The following is a 17,585-nucleotide window of genomic DNA, read 5'->3' as shown; positions in this document are numbered from 1 at the left end:
CTTAGAATGCAGCTTCGCTTCCCTTTGGCGTACAGAGACCAGAGACAACTCGAATTGGGGCGTAACCTGTGTGGGAAAACTGTGGGAATATCTCCTGATGCTCTATGGCTGCTGGGATTTTCTCCATTCCAATAAGCCCCCAATTTCATTGAAGCCACTCTACATAATCTGGTGCTCTCGCAGTGCCTGAGCGTGCCAGTATTGTCAGTCTGACTTCACACAAGGCCATAAATATGGCTCTACCCCTAGGGATCGCAATGGGTAGGTTAATGGATTAGGCAGAACCAGTGAGATATAAACCAGGAATCAATGCAGGTCATTATGAAACATAGCTTCTATATTACAAAGTACTTCCTCCTGGTATGTAGCTATTTTCAGGTAATCCCCCATGTGTGTTAGTGTCCCCACCTACCACATTTCCTACAACATATGGGAGGCGTGTCTGGGCACCATATATGTGTATGTTACGGTGCATAGTACCAGTAATGAGTCATCTGCTGATGGGCACCCTTTCCTGAGTCGCTAGTAGCTGAGCACCATTTTTTAATATATATATCCCTCCACTCCCTGTCTGTCAATTGTGGTTGTAGTTCTTTCTCCCATCTCCTTTACGCTGGTGAGTGGTCAGTGATGATCTATTTATGAAGAAGTTTATAGATATCTGATAGTATGTGTTTTTCATTCCCTTTTTGTGATTAGCCACTGTTCTTAGGGTGTATGAGCCATACTTGCTGCTTTTTTCATGGTCAGCTGCATGACCCAGTGTCGGATTTGGTAGTAGTGTAGTCGTTCTGTCTCTGGGTGGTCATACTCATGTTCCGACTGCTCAAAGAATGCTATACTCTCTGCATTAAAGAGGCTCCCCACCTCCTTACAATTGCATGTTGCCAGGCCTAGTATGTGACACCCTTTGCTGCTGGCGTAAAGTCAGGAGTGGTCAGTATGCGGGTCAAGGGTGATAGCACAGTTGTTAGTCCCCGAGCCGTAGCGAGTCTGTCCGATACGTCTAATGTCACTGTAACAACTGGGGAGGTATAGTCGCTGGGTGGTCTGCGCTTTTTTGCCAGCCAGGGGACTTTCCAAATGTGAATGCTTGCTATCGTCTGATCCATAAAACACCAGTCTTTTTCAGAGGTAGATCAATGTCATTCCACAATGTAATGGAGTTGCGCCGCAGCGTAGTAGTGAGAGAGGTAGGGAACTCCATGCCCCCCTCCTCTATAGCCTGGTAAGTCCCACCTTTCCTCATGCAGGGTTTCTTGCCCTTCCAAATTAAGTCGTCTATGCCTCTCTGCATTTTCTCCGATTCACCACTGATGGGGAGATCGGGACTGTTTGCATAGCGTATAGTATACTAGAAAGCAAGTTCATATTAATTGCCTCGATTCGGCTAACCAAGTCAGTACCCCATTTCTCCAGCTTTAACTTACGGCATGAGCGGCTGCAAGTGATTTTGTGTAATTAAGAGTGACCGTCTTTTCGACAGTAGGGCACATTTTGATTCCTAAATATAAAATACATTGTTGTGCCCAGAGCAGTGAGTACTTCTGTGCGAGAGCAGCATTAAAGTCCTGGGTTGCATTAATGGCCATAATTAGGGATTTAGAGTTGTTCATTTTAAATCGACAGGCCTTGCTAAACTCTTCCAGTTCAGAAAGAAGGGCCAGGATAGAGGGTAGGGGATCCGTTAGCATCACCATGACATCATTGGCATAACAGGCTATTTAATGTTGGTGCCCCCAAACTACACCACCGTTATATTTTAATGGATCCGTATCCTTTCAGTGACCAGCTCCATATACAGTACCAACTGGAGGGGAGACAGGGCAGCCCTGCCTCGTCCCCGTCTCACCGCAAATTGCCTTGAAAGGAGGCAATAAATTCTCCTCAAACTGCTTTCATGGTTTCTCACAGTATTGGGATGGGCCTGTAAGGAATATTATTAATGTTGAGAAAGTCTTCTGTGCTATGTTTGATAGTGTCTATCACTGGCCTGTGTTTCAGTAGATTGTCATTAAGTTCCCATGTTTTGCAGGTGTGTCCATTGGTGCCGCCCTTCATTCAGTTGTGATAGACAAGTGATCAGAAAGGGCGGATATCGCATTGTTAGATCTTATGGTTTGTGCTGGATGTGTGTGGTCCCCAGGAAGTAATCCAGTCCAGCATAAGTCTTATAGAAGGCTGAGACAAAAGTGTTGTTCCATTGAGTACAATTCACACCATATGTCAACAAGCCCTAGGTCCCGCAGCCACTGAAGGCTCGTATTCAAGAGCGTCCCGGTTTGCCCCACCTTTTTGGCGATCTGCCCAGATATGAGTCCATAACTATGTTGATACTATGTTGATATCCCCTCCAATCTGTATGTTCTATCTGGGGATGCTAGGACCTGAGTGAGAGCAGATTTGAGGAATGTTTCCTGATTTTTGTGTGGGGCATATATTGAGCCTTATGTGAGAGTAGTGGGTCCAAACAATATGCATATCACCAGGAGTTTATGCGCATCGCCAGGAGTTGTCCGGGTATGTCTATCAGTGTTTCTATCTTTTTCCCTTGAAAAATTTTAGCAAACAATATCACCACTCCTCCTGACTTTTTGGGTCCAGAGAAAAATACCTGCCTAGTAAACCAGCGGGAATTGAGCTTTGACCAATCCTGTTTAATAAGATGTGTTTCCTGCAGTAGACAGACATCGTAGTCTGTCTCTTGCAGGAAAGAAAGTGAGGCTAAGTGCTTAACCAGGGCATTTAACCCTCTCACATTAAAGCTTAGAACTTTACCATCATAACCCTGAAGAGACAAAGCCTCATCCCCTGTGTGTCTCAGAGTGTAATGTAAGCCCAGGCATGTGTATGTATGTTAAGCGTGTAAGACTATATTTGGTGATATTCGTGGATCCAACGTCCCTCCCTTTGTAACCACATAACAACAGTGAATAAAGTTCCCTCCCCTGTGGAGCATCCATTTCTTCTAATGGGGCTCAGGGAGTCTGGGTCCAAGTCCATTCTTTGACACTCACCTCAGTGCCCCCTCATCTCCCCCTGCCATCCATATCTGTGAGCTTGCCACAACCCATGTCACCCCCCACCTCAGGTCGATGTGTAATCTTTGGATATGATCCAATTTAATTTTGGAGAATATTCGCAACCCAAGTGGTCTTCTGAATACAAAAATTAAACTTTTTTCCGGATGCACGATAGAAACAATATTAGAACCTGAACTTGTGTTTGAATCTTTGCGACCACAAATTCATAGACAAACAACAGATTTTAATTATATTTTTGTGCAACCTTCCAGCTTTCCTTCAGAACACCAGATAACTAATATCCTTAATTGGGCACTTGGTGCTGGCATAATACCATTGGTTTATTTGTATGGATTAAGTCCTTGACAATTGTGTTCTTAATGTACAATGCCTGGCATCTGGAAAAGTCAGGAGACTATTGCAATAAGTAAAATAATTTAAGTTGATTTTGTCACCCATTTATTAATAATATTTTTGCCACTCAGTGCCTAAGTTGAGTAGTGGGCCTGACTACCAACTGAAGGTATCATATTCTGTAAGATTGATGAGGCAATCCAGGGTTCCTGTATTTGGGCACATTTTTCTTCACTTAGAACACTCCTGTGAGAAGCTCCAGCCCTTTAGATTTTCTACCACACATCGTTCTAGAAATCTATGAAAGATTCCAATAATGGAGAACTACAGTTACAGGTAAGTAAGTTATTTTCATTTCTGGTATTAAACTCGTTGTAAGCCGAAGATATGGTACTTTGCTTACATTGTGCCCCTGGAATATCAAGATGGGACTCTTGATGGCACGAATTCTCATGACCAGAATATCAAGGTTGAAATATCGAAAGGTAGGTAAGTCTAGAATTTCTATACCTAACTTAACTGATACCTACCTTAAAGACCCATATATCTTCAAGGTATGTAGATGTGGAGCTAGGAATAGTAAATCTATTCATCTGATAGAGACGTCTAGCCGCAGATTCCTTACCTTTTGAATTTCCCCTGGCGTCAGACTGGATCCGGAAGATAGTTTGTGAGAAGTACCACTGCATGCTGGTAGGTGGCGTTGATCTGCTCCAGTCCAGTCATCAGCATCGTCCGTTGGGGAAATTCAAAAGGTAAGGAATCTGAAGCTTGATATGGCCTCTGCCAGACAAGGTGCTACTGAAGGTAAGTATCTTGTTCTTCCTCTATAGGAAGACTGATGCTACTTGCACAGGCATTGCTAAGCCGCTGGTGGTACACAGACATTCTAAGTGAGGGAAAGCAAAGGGCATATGTGGAAGGACTGGAGAAAATCAAATGTATGCTAGTGTCAGGCCGGTATCATTGCTGCTGTGACACATGTAGTGTTTAATGTGTACTATCTAGTATGGCAGCCACAAAAGATATTTTAGTCTGAATTTTGCTTTGAATGTGATAAGATTTATAGACCAGTAAATCACAAACGACTCCAAGCTCTGGAAGCAATATTGATTGGCACGCTTATTTTTATTCTTACCTTTATTTGATTATCTCGTGAACTAGAGTTTGTGCCTACTTGGGTAATGGTTTTGCCACATGTTCATTGTATTACTTCATGCTTATACTCTCTCCATCAGAAGGGAACCAGGATGATCTATGTCATCTGTGCTCCTGTCTCCATCAAACCCTGGAAGAAGGACATCTTCTTGGAAAAATGTGCAAGAGGAGAGCTGTTATTCTGAAGACATTGTTCAAGCTAGTGGAACTCGGTTCAGACTTACTAGGCCTGAGACTGGCTAATCTAATATTGGCAGTGAGTTATGTATTTCTCTTAAATGTGTGAAATGCAACAGAATAGGATTGATTTGTACACAACATCATATAAATTTATATGAGATAGTCTTTGTTTCTTTTCTGTTGCTAGTTTGGGTTGTACTTATATGCCTAGTATTCAGGCCAAATACCTTGATGGGGCAGGTAGTAAGTGCAGCATGAGTTTGTTCATATTGCCTCAATCTCATATTGTACTAATTTCATTTATGTCAACACAGTATACCACACATCTGTCTGATCAAATTGAAACCCCCTTGGCTCCAGATACCTGCAGTCACTTGGTTCTCCTTATTTCTGTCAGACAGACACAATTTGAGTGGATTTCACTCTAATGCTTAGAAAGCATCCCAGTAACCTACGCAGTCCATCAAAGATCAATGAATTTTGAACTGTCTTGCTCTCTGCACCTCCTTTCACACCTCTCTCCCTTTCTTGATCCAACTACTCTCATATGCCGTCTATTCTCTCGCACCGTTCACTTTCCAAACCCAGGTACTCACTCTGACCCACAGTCCACACACTCTCATCCACATGCTCTTGAATCCAATCCATACTCTTTGCACCCACGTGCAAACCTTTTATACTGTATTCACACTTAAAAAACATGAATATTTATAGATCTCTAACGTGACCCAGAGGGCAGCTCGGTTTAGAGATACACTGATCCTTTACTAAAACATCAGTTCAAATAAATCATTAAACATGGTGGATATGGCCCACATGTAAAACTGTAGAGACAGAAATAGGCATTTCAATAGGGTATTAGCTCAAAACATCAAATTGTTTACTTCCCAATATATTACTTTAAAGTTTTATTGGTGCTCACAAAAATGTAAATTTGCAAACTTCAACATAAAAATAAAAAAAAATTAAAAAGATGTTGGAATAAATAAAAAATTAGAAAAAAAGCACAGATAAAGAAGGTGGGTAGGATGAGGGAAAATGAGGTACAGTCCTTAAAACAAAACAAATAAGCAGCCAAAAAATATGTAGGGAACAGGTTGAAAAATAAATGTGAAGGAAAACTAAACAAGAAAGTATAGGGTTTCTTCAAAAAGGAAAAAGAGGAAAGGCAAAAAGATAGCAAAAAATGGGACAAGAAGGTGGAAAGTAAGGGTGTTATTTATACTTAGGCGTACGGGATACTCCATCACAAACGAGACTGAGCGTCCTGTCTGTCAAACCTTAAATCAGGCCCTAAATGTTAAAAAAGAGAAAAAAAGTAACACAAAAAGAGAAGTAAAAACCTGGAGTAGTGCCATAAAGAATACACTCAGACAGATCAGTCCCTGGGTTAGAGGGAGATAGCGAAGAGGGGGGTCTCTTGATACTATTCCCGAAGTGTGGGAAGAATGGAGTTAATTCAAGATGTCAGAGGATGTTTTTCAAATGTTTTGGATCATATGAAGACAAAGCCTATTTCTGTATGAAGTTTTTGCAAGTCTTAAGAATTTCAAGTGTGACTAATGAGGAAATGCTAGGTGTTTGAGCACTGTCCGAGATGTAACAGTTGGTGTTTGAGTTCTTTGAGTGAAGGGCTTTGTAAATGACACAGAATGCATTGTGGTGTATTTGTATCAGAATATCAGATGACAGAGGTTGTTTGTTTGCCTTATCATTTGAGAAATATTCAAGAACTTCCTCTAATTGGTGATCAACCATCCTGCTGTATTAACTACAGTTTTTAATGAAATTAGGATTTTCTCTCCGCGGCTACTTAGGTCAATCTTAAACCCCTCCCCCCTGTATAAAGATAAGGACCTTGACCAAGGACGGGTAGTTGTCCTTAGGTACTAAATTCTTGAGTTCAAACAGTAAGCTAAATTAATGCAGTGCCATTTGTGTTTTTCTTTGCCTGGTCCTTATTGCACAGCCGTAGTGGAAACCTAGAGATTTAGTTCAAGAAAGTGCAGAGTGTTAGAAGCATTCTTGGTTATTGAAGCCTGCACTGGTCTTAAGTTTGGAGTGTGTTTCCACACTCATTATTTGTTGGTATTGAATTTTGAAGTAGATAGTCAAGTTTAGATGGGGTGTGGGCAAAATCTAAGTTTTTGGAAATCTATAGCTATAGTGACAGACACTGTTTCTTAACTCTGCATTCCCTGTGCCCACTTTATGTGTATGGCCCATAATTTACTTTAAAAGTGTTCAGAATAAATGTCATATGCCATTAAAAGTTTATGAATTCTTGGGACTTTATTCATTGCTTTTCTTCTTTAATAGAAAGTGCCAAATAAGTTGTAATCAATACAGAAACCAGTATAGAATGTTTTATGTCGAGCCACCTAACATGCACATTGTCACAATGCTAAAGTTAAGTTCTCTTTTGTAGAAACAGTTGTCATTATTTCTACATATTTTCTATACTAATGTCTATAATATATCTGTACTGGTTTTTATTGTGATTATGTCCACATTTGTCTTTCTCAGCTTAAAGTGAGTGGAAAAAATCTTCTTAACATATGCAAACTTGTATTTAAAATAAGCCGAAGTGAAAACAATGACTCCCTGTTTCAAAATGACAGCATATTGGGTACGTATTACCTTTTTAATTGGGCTGTTATAAAAGCTGTAAAGTTATACTCATAATGTCAGCTATTTGTGTATTTGAAATACAATTTTCATGGTAATATAAACAAATTAAACGTCTCTACTGAAAAAGAAACAACAAATTAAAAGTAGACATTACGCAAGTTAATTTAGTATTTTAGCCTATTGTCATTTGATTTGGTGTACTGAAAGATAAGTCTCTCAACAGTGATTTCACACTATTGAATCAGAGTCTCATTAACCTTTTTAACTTCAACATAGTCAAAGTAATAGTGTTATTATTAATGTTGACTCGGAGAGGCCAGGTACTGTGATGCGCAATATATATTATTTTCTGACCCAGTTAACCGTACTAATAAAATAACAGGCACATTTGTACTGTGTATGTTCACTCTAAGTGGTCTCGTGCCACCATTGACAGATAACAAATGTTTCTTACCCAACAGAATGGTACTTCTTTTATCAACCTTGGAAAGATGAAAGTCAGAGCCAAGTCACCAGGATTTAAACTTTTGAACATGGGCAGATATCTTCCAAGGATGTCTTAATGCCTTGAGCTTTCTGTCAGTCTGAGATTTTAGTTCTGTTAATTGATAAAGCTCTTCTCACATTACCAGTTGAATGTATCTATGAAGTTGTCCTTCATGTCAGTGTATGTTTCTGAAATGTAATATATAACCAATTCCTTTCACCTGAACCGGTAATATGTCCTCAGTCTGTAATAACATTTCTTCCTTGGCACATTCAACATGACAGAATGCTGCTTCCTATTGGTCCTGCAAGAGATTTTGCAGTAATAGTCAAAATGTTGACTTCATGTGAGCTTGCATACATTTCCCGCTGCTTTCTCTTCCATCCACTGATTAGGGAACAGGTATGGCAGCTCTCTTACAAGTTTCAAGGGCTTATACCAACATGTTCACCATATTAAGCACTAGGTTAAGCTGTAATTGCTGTCACATTGTTTACGTTTAAAACAATTCCCTAGCATTGGATATTTCATAGATTCATTTGTTGGAACAATTCCAGTAATTAGGGTTTAAAATCCTCAATAGTCAGTGTTAACAGATAAGTGTGTATATGCACATTATTAGAAATGGGGGTCTCTAGTTGGCAGGTTGTTACCCTGTCTAAGTAGGGACCCTTCTTCCTAGCCAGGATAAGGGAGTTACACTCCTAAAATAACCCCTGCACACCCCCTTGGTAGCTTGGCACTAGCAGTCAGGCTATCTCATAGGCAGTGTGTAAAGCATTTGCACATAACCAATAGTAATACGGTGAAAACACTACAAAAGGACACCCCACCAGTTTTAGAAAAATAACCAATAGTTTATCTGTGCAAACAAAACCAAAAATGATAAAAATCCACAATACAATTTGAAAGAATCTCAATAAATCAAACATAGGCTTAAAATACAGTTTCTTGAAGTTGATAGCTCAGTCCGGGGCTATCACAGCATCGTGAGCAACAAATCCAAACAGTTCTGGCTGACCGCGGCGGCGTGGGCCAGCTATGGTGTCGGGAAGACCTGCAAAACAGTTCCTTTAGAAATGCAGGGCGTGGGCAACCTCTCGTTGAGCTCCGAAGAACCGGCGTCGGCAGGCATTAGTTTCAGAGGTCAGTGCAGGAGCCGTCGGGCCCTTGAAGTCACATGTGTTGCAGATTTAACTCCTCATGGTTGAAGACGGGAGCGCCGGTGTCGGCAGGCGCGGGGCTGCAGTACGAAGGGCAGCAGTGCTGCATGCGGTGCCCTCAGGTTGCGGTGCAGGCAGCGGCTTGGTGACCGTCGTCCAGCAGTGTCGGTGAAACCAGGGCTGTGGTGCAAAGTGATGCGATGCTCGTCGCAGTGCTGGCAGTTCAGGGTGCAAGCAGCGGGGTCCTCGTTGCTGAAGCACTCTAGTCGACTGATGAACTGGAGTTGATGGCACTAGCGTCTGTAGGCCAAGGCTGCGATGCGGGATGAGGACAGTGTGTTGTGAAACTTACAAGCTGTGCCCTCGAACCAAGGTGCAAGCAGCAGTGTCGATGTCAGCTTGGACCGGGGTTGTCGGGGATATCAGTGTGGCGGCTTGAAGTGAGGCGATGTGAAGTGCGGTGCCCACAGGTTGCGGTGAAGCAGCGGGTCGGTGGTGGTGTCATTGTCGGTGAGGCCAGGATTATGGTGTAAAGTGTGGCCGTGTCCTCTGCAGTGCCTTCAGGACACTGAGTTGGCAGCGGCGTCATTGACGGCGTTGGGTTGCTTTTTCTTCTGTTGCAGCACAAAACACAGTTCCCTGTGCTGGTAGCAGATGAACTTGAAGTATTTGCTGTTCCTGAGAGGTCTTTAACAGGGGCAAGCTCTACCTCAATCCCTTGGAGAAACTCTCAGAAGTAAGTTGCAGAAAGTTCAGTCCAGTTCTTTCACTGTCCAAGACAGAAGCAGCCACTGCATGCCAAGACAGCAAAGCACTCAGCAAAGTGGTAGTTCCTCTGCACAGCTTCTCCAGCTCTTCTTCTTGGCAGTCTTTATGGTCCAAAAGAGTTCTTTGAAGTCTTTTCTCTCCCTGAGACTTCCAACAGGAGGCAAGCTCTACTTCAAAACCTTGGAGAAAACTCTAACAGCAGGATGATGAAAGTACAATCCAGTCCTTTCCCTGCCCATGACAGAAGTAGCAACCAGCAGGCCAACGCAGCAGTGCACGCAGCAAAATGGCAGTTCCTCCAGACAGTTTTTCCAGCTCTTCTTCCTAGCATGTTCCTTAGTTTAGCAGTAATCAAAACTTCTGGACCTCAATATTTATACTCCGTTTCTCTTTGTCCTCTCAGGCAGAGAGGCTCTGTGCTCAGTCCAAACCAGTTGTGTCCTCTCTGGTCCAGCTTCCAGGTAGGAGAATAAGCATTGTCCAAAGCAGACAGGGCCTATTCAGGTGCAAGGGAAATCTCCCCTCCCCCCAACTCTAAATGCACACCAGACCTATTCAGGTGCGAGTGAAAACTCCTCCCACTACTTCAGCCCTGCCCTGACTCATTCAGGAAAGGCAGGACACACATCACCCCCAGCCCACCCCCTCCCCCCGCCCCCAGTGGCTGTCTGAGAGAATGCGCATCCCTAGCCCCTGTCACTCCAAAGCCAGAGAGTCAATCCACAACCCAGCAGAGGCACACAGGATGGCTAAGCAAGAACATACTTCCTTTCTAAAAGTGGTATTTTCAAACACACAATATAACAATCATCTTTACTAAAGGATGCATTTTTATATTCTGAGTTCAGGCATACTAAACTCCATTTTGTCCCAATGGGAAGTTATACTTGTAAGATTTACAAAGTATCTCCCATTCTATCCTATGTGACAGATAGCCTTTCCAAAATGTCAAACCAAGTGTATCCCATCACAAAACAATTATTCATACTTACAGACAAATAAATACTCTGGTAATGAGCAAATTGGTCAAAGTAAGAAAAAAGTCACCAAAGACTTAACCCTATAATATGTCATATAACAAGACGGCGTGACCTGTTCTTCAATAAGTGCCATCTCAAACAGGGTAAAATATATCCCAGAAAAACGGAAACACGTCATAGTAGCCATAAATTGAACTAACATAAGCACAGATTTGGATAGTGTGCTGATACACCGTTGCCATCTTGAGATGGCAAATCCTATAGTTGCCAGCATATCAAGATTCATATAGCGGTATCTCATGAGAACAATTTGCAACTGCTCTCATTCCTCCACAGTCAGATGCTCATAATAAGTTCTAATACAGCTCAGGCCAAAAATCATAGACCAAAATGACCCTAGACCTAACTAGCGTTTTTTTTATAAGCCATTCTTACCCAATTCTAATGGGAAGGTGTAAAACTAAACCAGCTATCTAGCAAGATTGTGTGACAGAATTTCTAACTAGCGCCATTCGATGGATATTTCCAATATGATTGAATTTGTTTTTTATTTATAACTACTGCAGCTAAATGTGGAGCATGTCTAGAGCAGCAGTATCACCAATACGCATAATTTAGCATTTAACCCCTGAATTATCATAGATTAATCTCTAAATTGTGTTGAAAATCATAATTAGAATATTATAAAGACCCTGTCATGATTGGTATTACCCATGTTGAAGCTTGTACATTAATCTTGGTTTTATACTAAGAAATACAATAAAGGGGTAGCCATAAGATGCCCCCACAATCTGATGCCTCAGGGAACTGTGAAGTCAAATTGTGGATATTATTCTGAAACTTATCATGGCATGACTACATGCGGGTGTCATCATAATGTAGAGTTAGAGCGTATATGGTCAGACCAAATTATAAATTGTTTTAGAAACCATTCACAACTGTTGAGGGTTAGGAAGAAGATATTTGTGCTCAAATTTATCAGACCTGTACTTGTGATAACAATCCCAAACAGTAGAGGGAAGCAAGTTGTCACCTGAAAACGCGTAGGAAATAACTAAGCTCATGCTCCCTTTTTCCACTGCCCGTGGTCAACATGTCTCTAGCTTCTGTTTGTCTCAACATGAAGTCACGTTTACCCCCCACTCAGATTTGCAGGTACATGGTCAATACTGTGAAATCTGCAGTTACCATTTAAATGTTGTGACTGGCAAACATGAGTGACCAAAGAATAAGTGGCATCTTTGTTGTGACATTCTCAAGTATGTTCTTGAATTCTGTGTCCGAGTTGCAAGATGGTGCTCACTAGATATATTCTCTGGATCTCGCCGTAGTGTTGTAACTATCACCATTTTCTTTAGGCTACTAGGGCAAACCAACTTATTGCCACAGGTAAAAAAAAAAAACTTGCCCGTTGCAATAAACAATGACCTAGTCTGCAACTTTGGAGTTTTATATTTCTTTTCGGATTATGCTACCTCATTGGTAAGTAATCATAGGCCTATCAGTTACATTTTCTCCCAATCCAGTTTACTCAAGATGTTAATAATGCTATTTGTTAAGTGTTTAAATGGTTTTACCAGCATTCTTCTGTCCTTACATAAGTTCAAATGATGTCGGTTGATGCCAACAGGGAAGAAATGGCCAAACTTTCTTTAACTCTTCTCTCAAGATATCTATGAGAGATCCAAGAAAAGCCCTCTCCTAAAGCTGGGTTTATTATTTAATATTACCTTTTCCAAATGTTGATGACCTTTAAGAGTAGTTTTCACACAGTAGTTTAAAAACTTGTATTCCACTCGAACTCCCTGTGCTGCCTCAACAGTGGATGGACCACTTTAGAGAAATGTATGCATTATGCATCAATTAGGGTGACTCCATCCCTATTATAGAATTAGTTTAGACATTCGGGGCTCAGGGAACATTGAAGACCAAGCATCTATACAGTTTTTAAGACCTTGAAAGTACCAGGCCCAGACAAGGTCCCAGGAGACCTGTTCCGCTGTGAGACAGCAGTGTGGGATCCATACATAAATGGCCTTCTCAAACAGAAACATGGCAGGCAAGAGAATACCTGACTCGTGGCATGGTACCAAAATATTTTCTCTGCTCTGAAAGGGTGATAGATCAACCCCCAGAAGTCTGAGTGGCAACTTACAAAAGAATACTTGAGTGGATGGAAGAAGCTAAAGTCCACTCCCCGTTACAAGCAGGTTTTCATGCAAGGGTGAGCACCAGTTAGTCCAACTGTTATGTACATTTTCTGACGCAGCTTAGTGCCGCCCCCTATATTTACACAAAGCCACGTTTCAGAATATAGAAGTTGGATAGCTTTTAATATTTTCTGTCGAATCCTTGCAATTATTAGTTTCTGCCAGAGTAGAGTTAAATGGGCCCTATCAAAAGCGGCAGTGAAGTCAATAAGACAACCTTAAAGCTTTGATTTTTACCGCAGGGCATTCTCGATTCAAATGGCTTGGGCAGCCAAGCTTAGAAGTGTGTCCTGTCTGGAATAAAATCCTGTCTGGTTCCATGGGATAAGATCCAGCTATTTACCCAGGCTAAGAGATCTTGTACTATTAACCTGGCATAGTACTTGGAATCAATATTGAGTAAAGCGATCATTCGGTAAGTGACTGAATTGCTCCTGTCATCACCTTTGAAGATAGGATGCACAATAGAGCAACATCAAGGGTCTGGGACATCCTGTTGCAGGCTTACTGCTCTATACAGGATATTTCGTTTCCCCCCCCAGAGCTCTGGGTTGGATTTAACGAGAGCAGATGGCACACAGTTTAGGCCAGGAGCCCGGTCTCCCCTGCTTTTCCTTAGGATGATCTCAGTGGGACATGTTTTTTGGCCTGCTGTCCCTGAGGAGCTATTATTTGTCACTGACCCAAGCGTGACAGGTCCCACTCTTGTTCCCTGCGAATTTATCCAGAAACTTGCACTTAGGTCTTCTTCAGTATCCGATTCCTTATTTTGCTAGTAGGTTTAAACTCGCCTACATTGCTTGCAGCCAAATAGCGATCGGTAACGCTGGAATTCTGCTAATTTCAGCATTACCGATCGCTATTTGGCCACCTACATCTGGCCCTTAAAGACATGCTCAACCCTATTTCTGTAGGATCCACTGGCAAAGTGATTTAATGATTCCTCAAGTGCTGTGCCCAGGACTCCGCAACTTCTTTTGCATTGCAGACTGCTGTGATGTCCTTTTCTGTTTCATTGATTATTTCCTAAAATACCCTAGTCTTTTTATAGGTGTGGTTTTATAGGTGTTGACCATCTTAGCCCAGAACTTCTCAGTGTTCTCTTTCTTGATCGTCCAAACTGCCCTCTTATATTCTCGTCAAAGTTTCCTCAATCTTTCTTGTGCTACTTTAGGGAGATACTTGTTTTTTAGTTGGCAATACTCTTTGTTTTGAGCTCTTTTTATTAAATTGTGCGATTTTGTCATCCGTGGAAAAATGTTCTATTTAATGGCTATGAGGTGCATAGGGCCCTTCTGCTCTGCTATGTTTGTTGAGCAGCGCCTTACAGTATTGTTCCCAGTTGGTGATTTCATTGCATGGAGGGAGTTCATTTTCATTCAACAAGTTTGTGCCATCTAGAAGGATGTCATCCTGTCCCCTTACTTGCCATTTTAGCTTCTTCAGGTTTTCTGTATGCAAATCTGAAATTAACTCTTAAATACAAGTGTAGCTTCAGATTCATTGTTATTTTCTAAGAGGTAGTGATCAATGTTTTCGTGTTGTTCCATTTTGTGGTCTTTGATGTAATCAAACTGTGGCAAGGAGGTGACCTAATGATCTAATATTGCAGTGATCTTTTCTGAAAGGTGCTTCCAGCCTGTAGGCTAGTCCCCTGGGAATATTCTATTCAATATTCGCAACCCTGAAGCTGCTAGTAGCGACACAAGCCAAATATCTTGGGCATCTCTTCATCTTGCTATCACAACTGCTTGTGTGGTATATTCCAAACTGTGTTTTGGGCTATTATGTTTTTATCATGGGTTTGTGAATTAAACAGATTTGAATTGAAGTCCCCAGAGATCATTATATGTTATGCGCCGTGTTCTAATGACAGTTTGTTTATAATTGGTTCCAGTCTCAGTAGTGCTGCAGACTTTTCCCTAAAAACTGGATTAATATATACATTGATTAACATTAGTGGGTGTTTTAACCCTTGGGCCCAGTTTTCGATTTTTACAGCCTAGAGTCAGTCTCAGAGAAGTTTAAGGGTTCTACATTTGTTTTAAGGTCAACTGAAACATATATTGTAAGGCCACCTCTTGGTCGACCCTTAGAGCTTGGTCTTAATGCGATCTTATTGTATTCCATGTACCCCAAGCAGGGACCTCAATACTGTGCCCAAGTTTCCTGTACAAGAATGATTTGAAAAACCCTCAGGAACTGGACACCTTCTTGGTCCATGGCCTTGTTATAAATAAAACTGATATATTCCAAGTGCAAATACTGAATAGAGCTGAAGATGGTCCATATCTATCAGTGGTTCGTATTACATGAGTAATTGGTCAAACCCATAGCGCTACGTGCTCCATTCATAAATCCTTGTTTCCTGTCAAAGCTGAAGGAAGACATGGGCAATGGCGTTGACCGTCTTTGAATCACTTCTTTTTTGTTCACTTTGAGTTGTGATCGCTTTACCAATTGGACTCTTTAAAATTGAGAAAGGAGTGTGGTGTGACAGCTTCTTTTAAAGCAATAATTCTTATGTGATTGTTCTCTGTGTTTTTATTGCCCATGATAAAGTGTCCACTCAATTTAATTTGTGAATCATATAAGTGTGCTTGTCATGCTCGTCATGTAACGCTGTAATTTTAAAATTGCCGCGTACAGCTGGAAAAGCCGCCGCATTGATGCGGTTAAAGCAGAAAAGAGTCTGTCTCAGCCAGAGAACCCAGATTTATAGGTTATCCAACTAGAGTAGCCTTTATCACTATTTAATTGATTCCTATTTAGCAAATGTACAAGATATTCAACAAACATTGGGGGCTGCTACTCACCCCACTGGATTGAGAGAAAAGTAAACCGATAGGTCTATGATCACTTACTAAAGAAGCTGGCACAATCTTAGAATTTCTTAGCCCCAGCTATATACAACTGTGAAGCTGGAGAATGGGTCATCGGCTACTGGAACTGCCAAGGTTTTTTTAATTAACTATGTTAATTGTTCTGTTTGCCGTATGGGCTTAAATAAAATGCTGGAATTTAACGGCAGCACGATGGCAAAATTCAAGGTTAAGTACTTTACCACCTGCCACAGTGCATATGTCACCTAAGTCATTATTTATCAATTTGAGAGAATGTTTGTTACGCAATTTCATGTCACACCTTGTTTCCCACTTCTGTTTGGGACTGTTATCACTAGGGTTGATCCATACATTTGTGCAAAAATTAGCTTCTTTCTGGTCCTCTGCAGTTGTTTTATTTATAAAGTTTTATATAGCGCGAACTTGTGGATGGCTTCTGAAACTATTTTTAAATTGGTCTGACTATATACTCTCTCACTGTGTTTTATGATGACTACGCAAGAGGTCTGATAAATTCACACACTTTGGCATTGCAGTTTGATGAGGCATGAACACGAGCCAACATCTTATGGCCCACCATATTGCATTTCTGAGTACAAAACCAAGGTTTATGTGCAAATTTCAACACAGGTTATGCTGATCACAACAGGGCCTATATAATATTCTCATTAAAATGTCCAATGATTATGATTTTCAAAACAAGATAGTAGTTGTTCTCATAAGACACCGCTATTTGAATCTTTATATGTTGGGAACTATATGATTCGGCATCTCAAATTGGCAACTATATGTAACCATATTATTTAGAACATGTTGATACCTCTGTGCTTACGGTAGTTTCATTTCTGGCTATTATGATGTATTTCCAATTTGTTGGCATATATTTTACCCTGTTGAAGATGTCGCTTATTGAAGACAACGTCACCCAATCTTGTTGTATGACATAAGGTATGTCTATGGAGGCGTTTTTCTTACTGTAGCTTCTTTGCTCATAAACAGTAATATTTATTTGACTGCTAGTATTGTAGTAAATTTTTGTTTTACCTGGGATACACCTGCTTCGACTAGTGTAATATATATGTCATACATACTGAAAACTATATGTTTTGCCACTATGTCATCGCTTTTATTTTCCAGTTGCTTTGCTTTCTTGGTAATTGTTTTTAAGGCCCGACCTTCTAGGAATTATGACAACCATATGATTCACCATCTCACAATGGTAAATGTGTATCACTGTATTATATACAATACATGCTGAGACACCTGTGTGCAGTATACTTTTATTTCTGTGCCGGCAACTATACCATTCACCACTTCATGACGGCTTCTGCATTTCGATTGTTTTGCATCCCTGCTAGTTGATCTGCTTAGACACCGCCCTATGAAACTTTGTATGCTGGCAACTATATGATTTGCTATCATAAAATGGTATCTGTGTATCACTGTAACATAACATAACATAACATAACATATATGTTATGTTATCCTTGAAATGAAAAACATAACTATGTTGCACAGCTTTCCAATATCTGCTGTCATTGAAGGTTCTTGAAACAGACTATTGATTTTACAATCATACATTTATGACAGACAAATGGTTCCCAGCCTCGATTGTAGTTATGAATTAAAGTGACCGATTATACAAATGTAATATTCAAACTTTGCAGTGACTACGTTCCAGTTTATAAAGCCATGAGTATGGCTAACTGTAATCTTTTGTAAAAAGATGTTTTTAACAATATCATGTTTAGCTTGGAAGATTTTATGATGTTAAGTATATACTATTTT

General features: G+C 40.8%; 1 protein-coding gene across 3 annotated transcripts in view; it reads left to right on the top strand.

The window, feature by feature from the left end:
• ARMC2 (armadillo repeat containing 2) overlaps nt 1–17,585 on the top strand; it is a 397,692-nt gene that overhangs the window by 161,861 nt on the left and 218,246 nt on the right. For all 3 annotated transcript variants that reach the window (XM_078646857.1, XM_078646858.1, XM_078646859.1), the window contains 2 exons: nt 4,616–4,791; nt 7,242–7,344. In XM_078646857.1, coding sequence (XP_078502983.1) covers nt 4,616–4,791; nt 7,242–7,344 — 279 coding nt within the window. The remainder of the gene's footprint in view (nt 1–4,615; nt 4,792–7,241; nt 7,345–17,585) is intronic.

The sequence above is a fragment of the Lissotriton helveticus genome, chromosome 6 (assembly GCF_964261635.1).
Source record: "Lissotriton helveticus chromosome 6, aLisHel1.1, whole genome shotgun sequence".
NCBI lineage: Eukaryota > Metazoa > Chordata > Amphibia > Caudata > Salamandridae > Lissotriton > Lissotriton helveticus.
The sequence above is the reverse complement of the archived record's forward strand: the minus strand, read 5'-3'. Positions and strand labels throughout refer to the sequence as shown.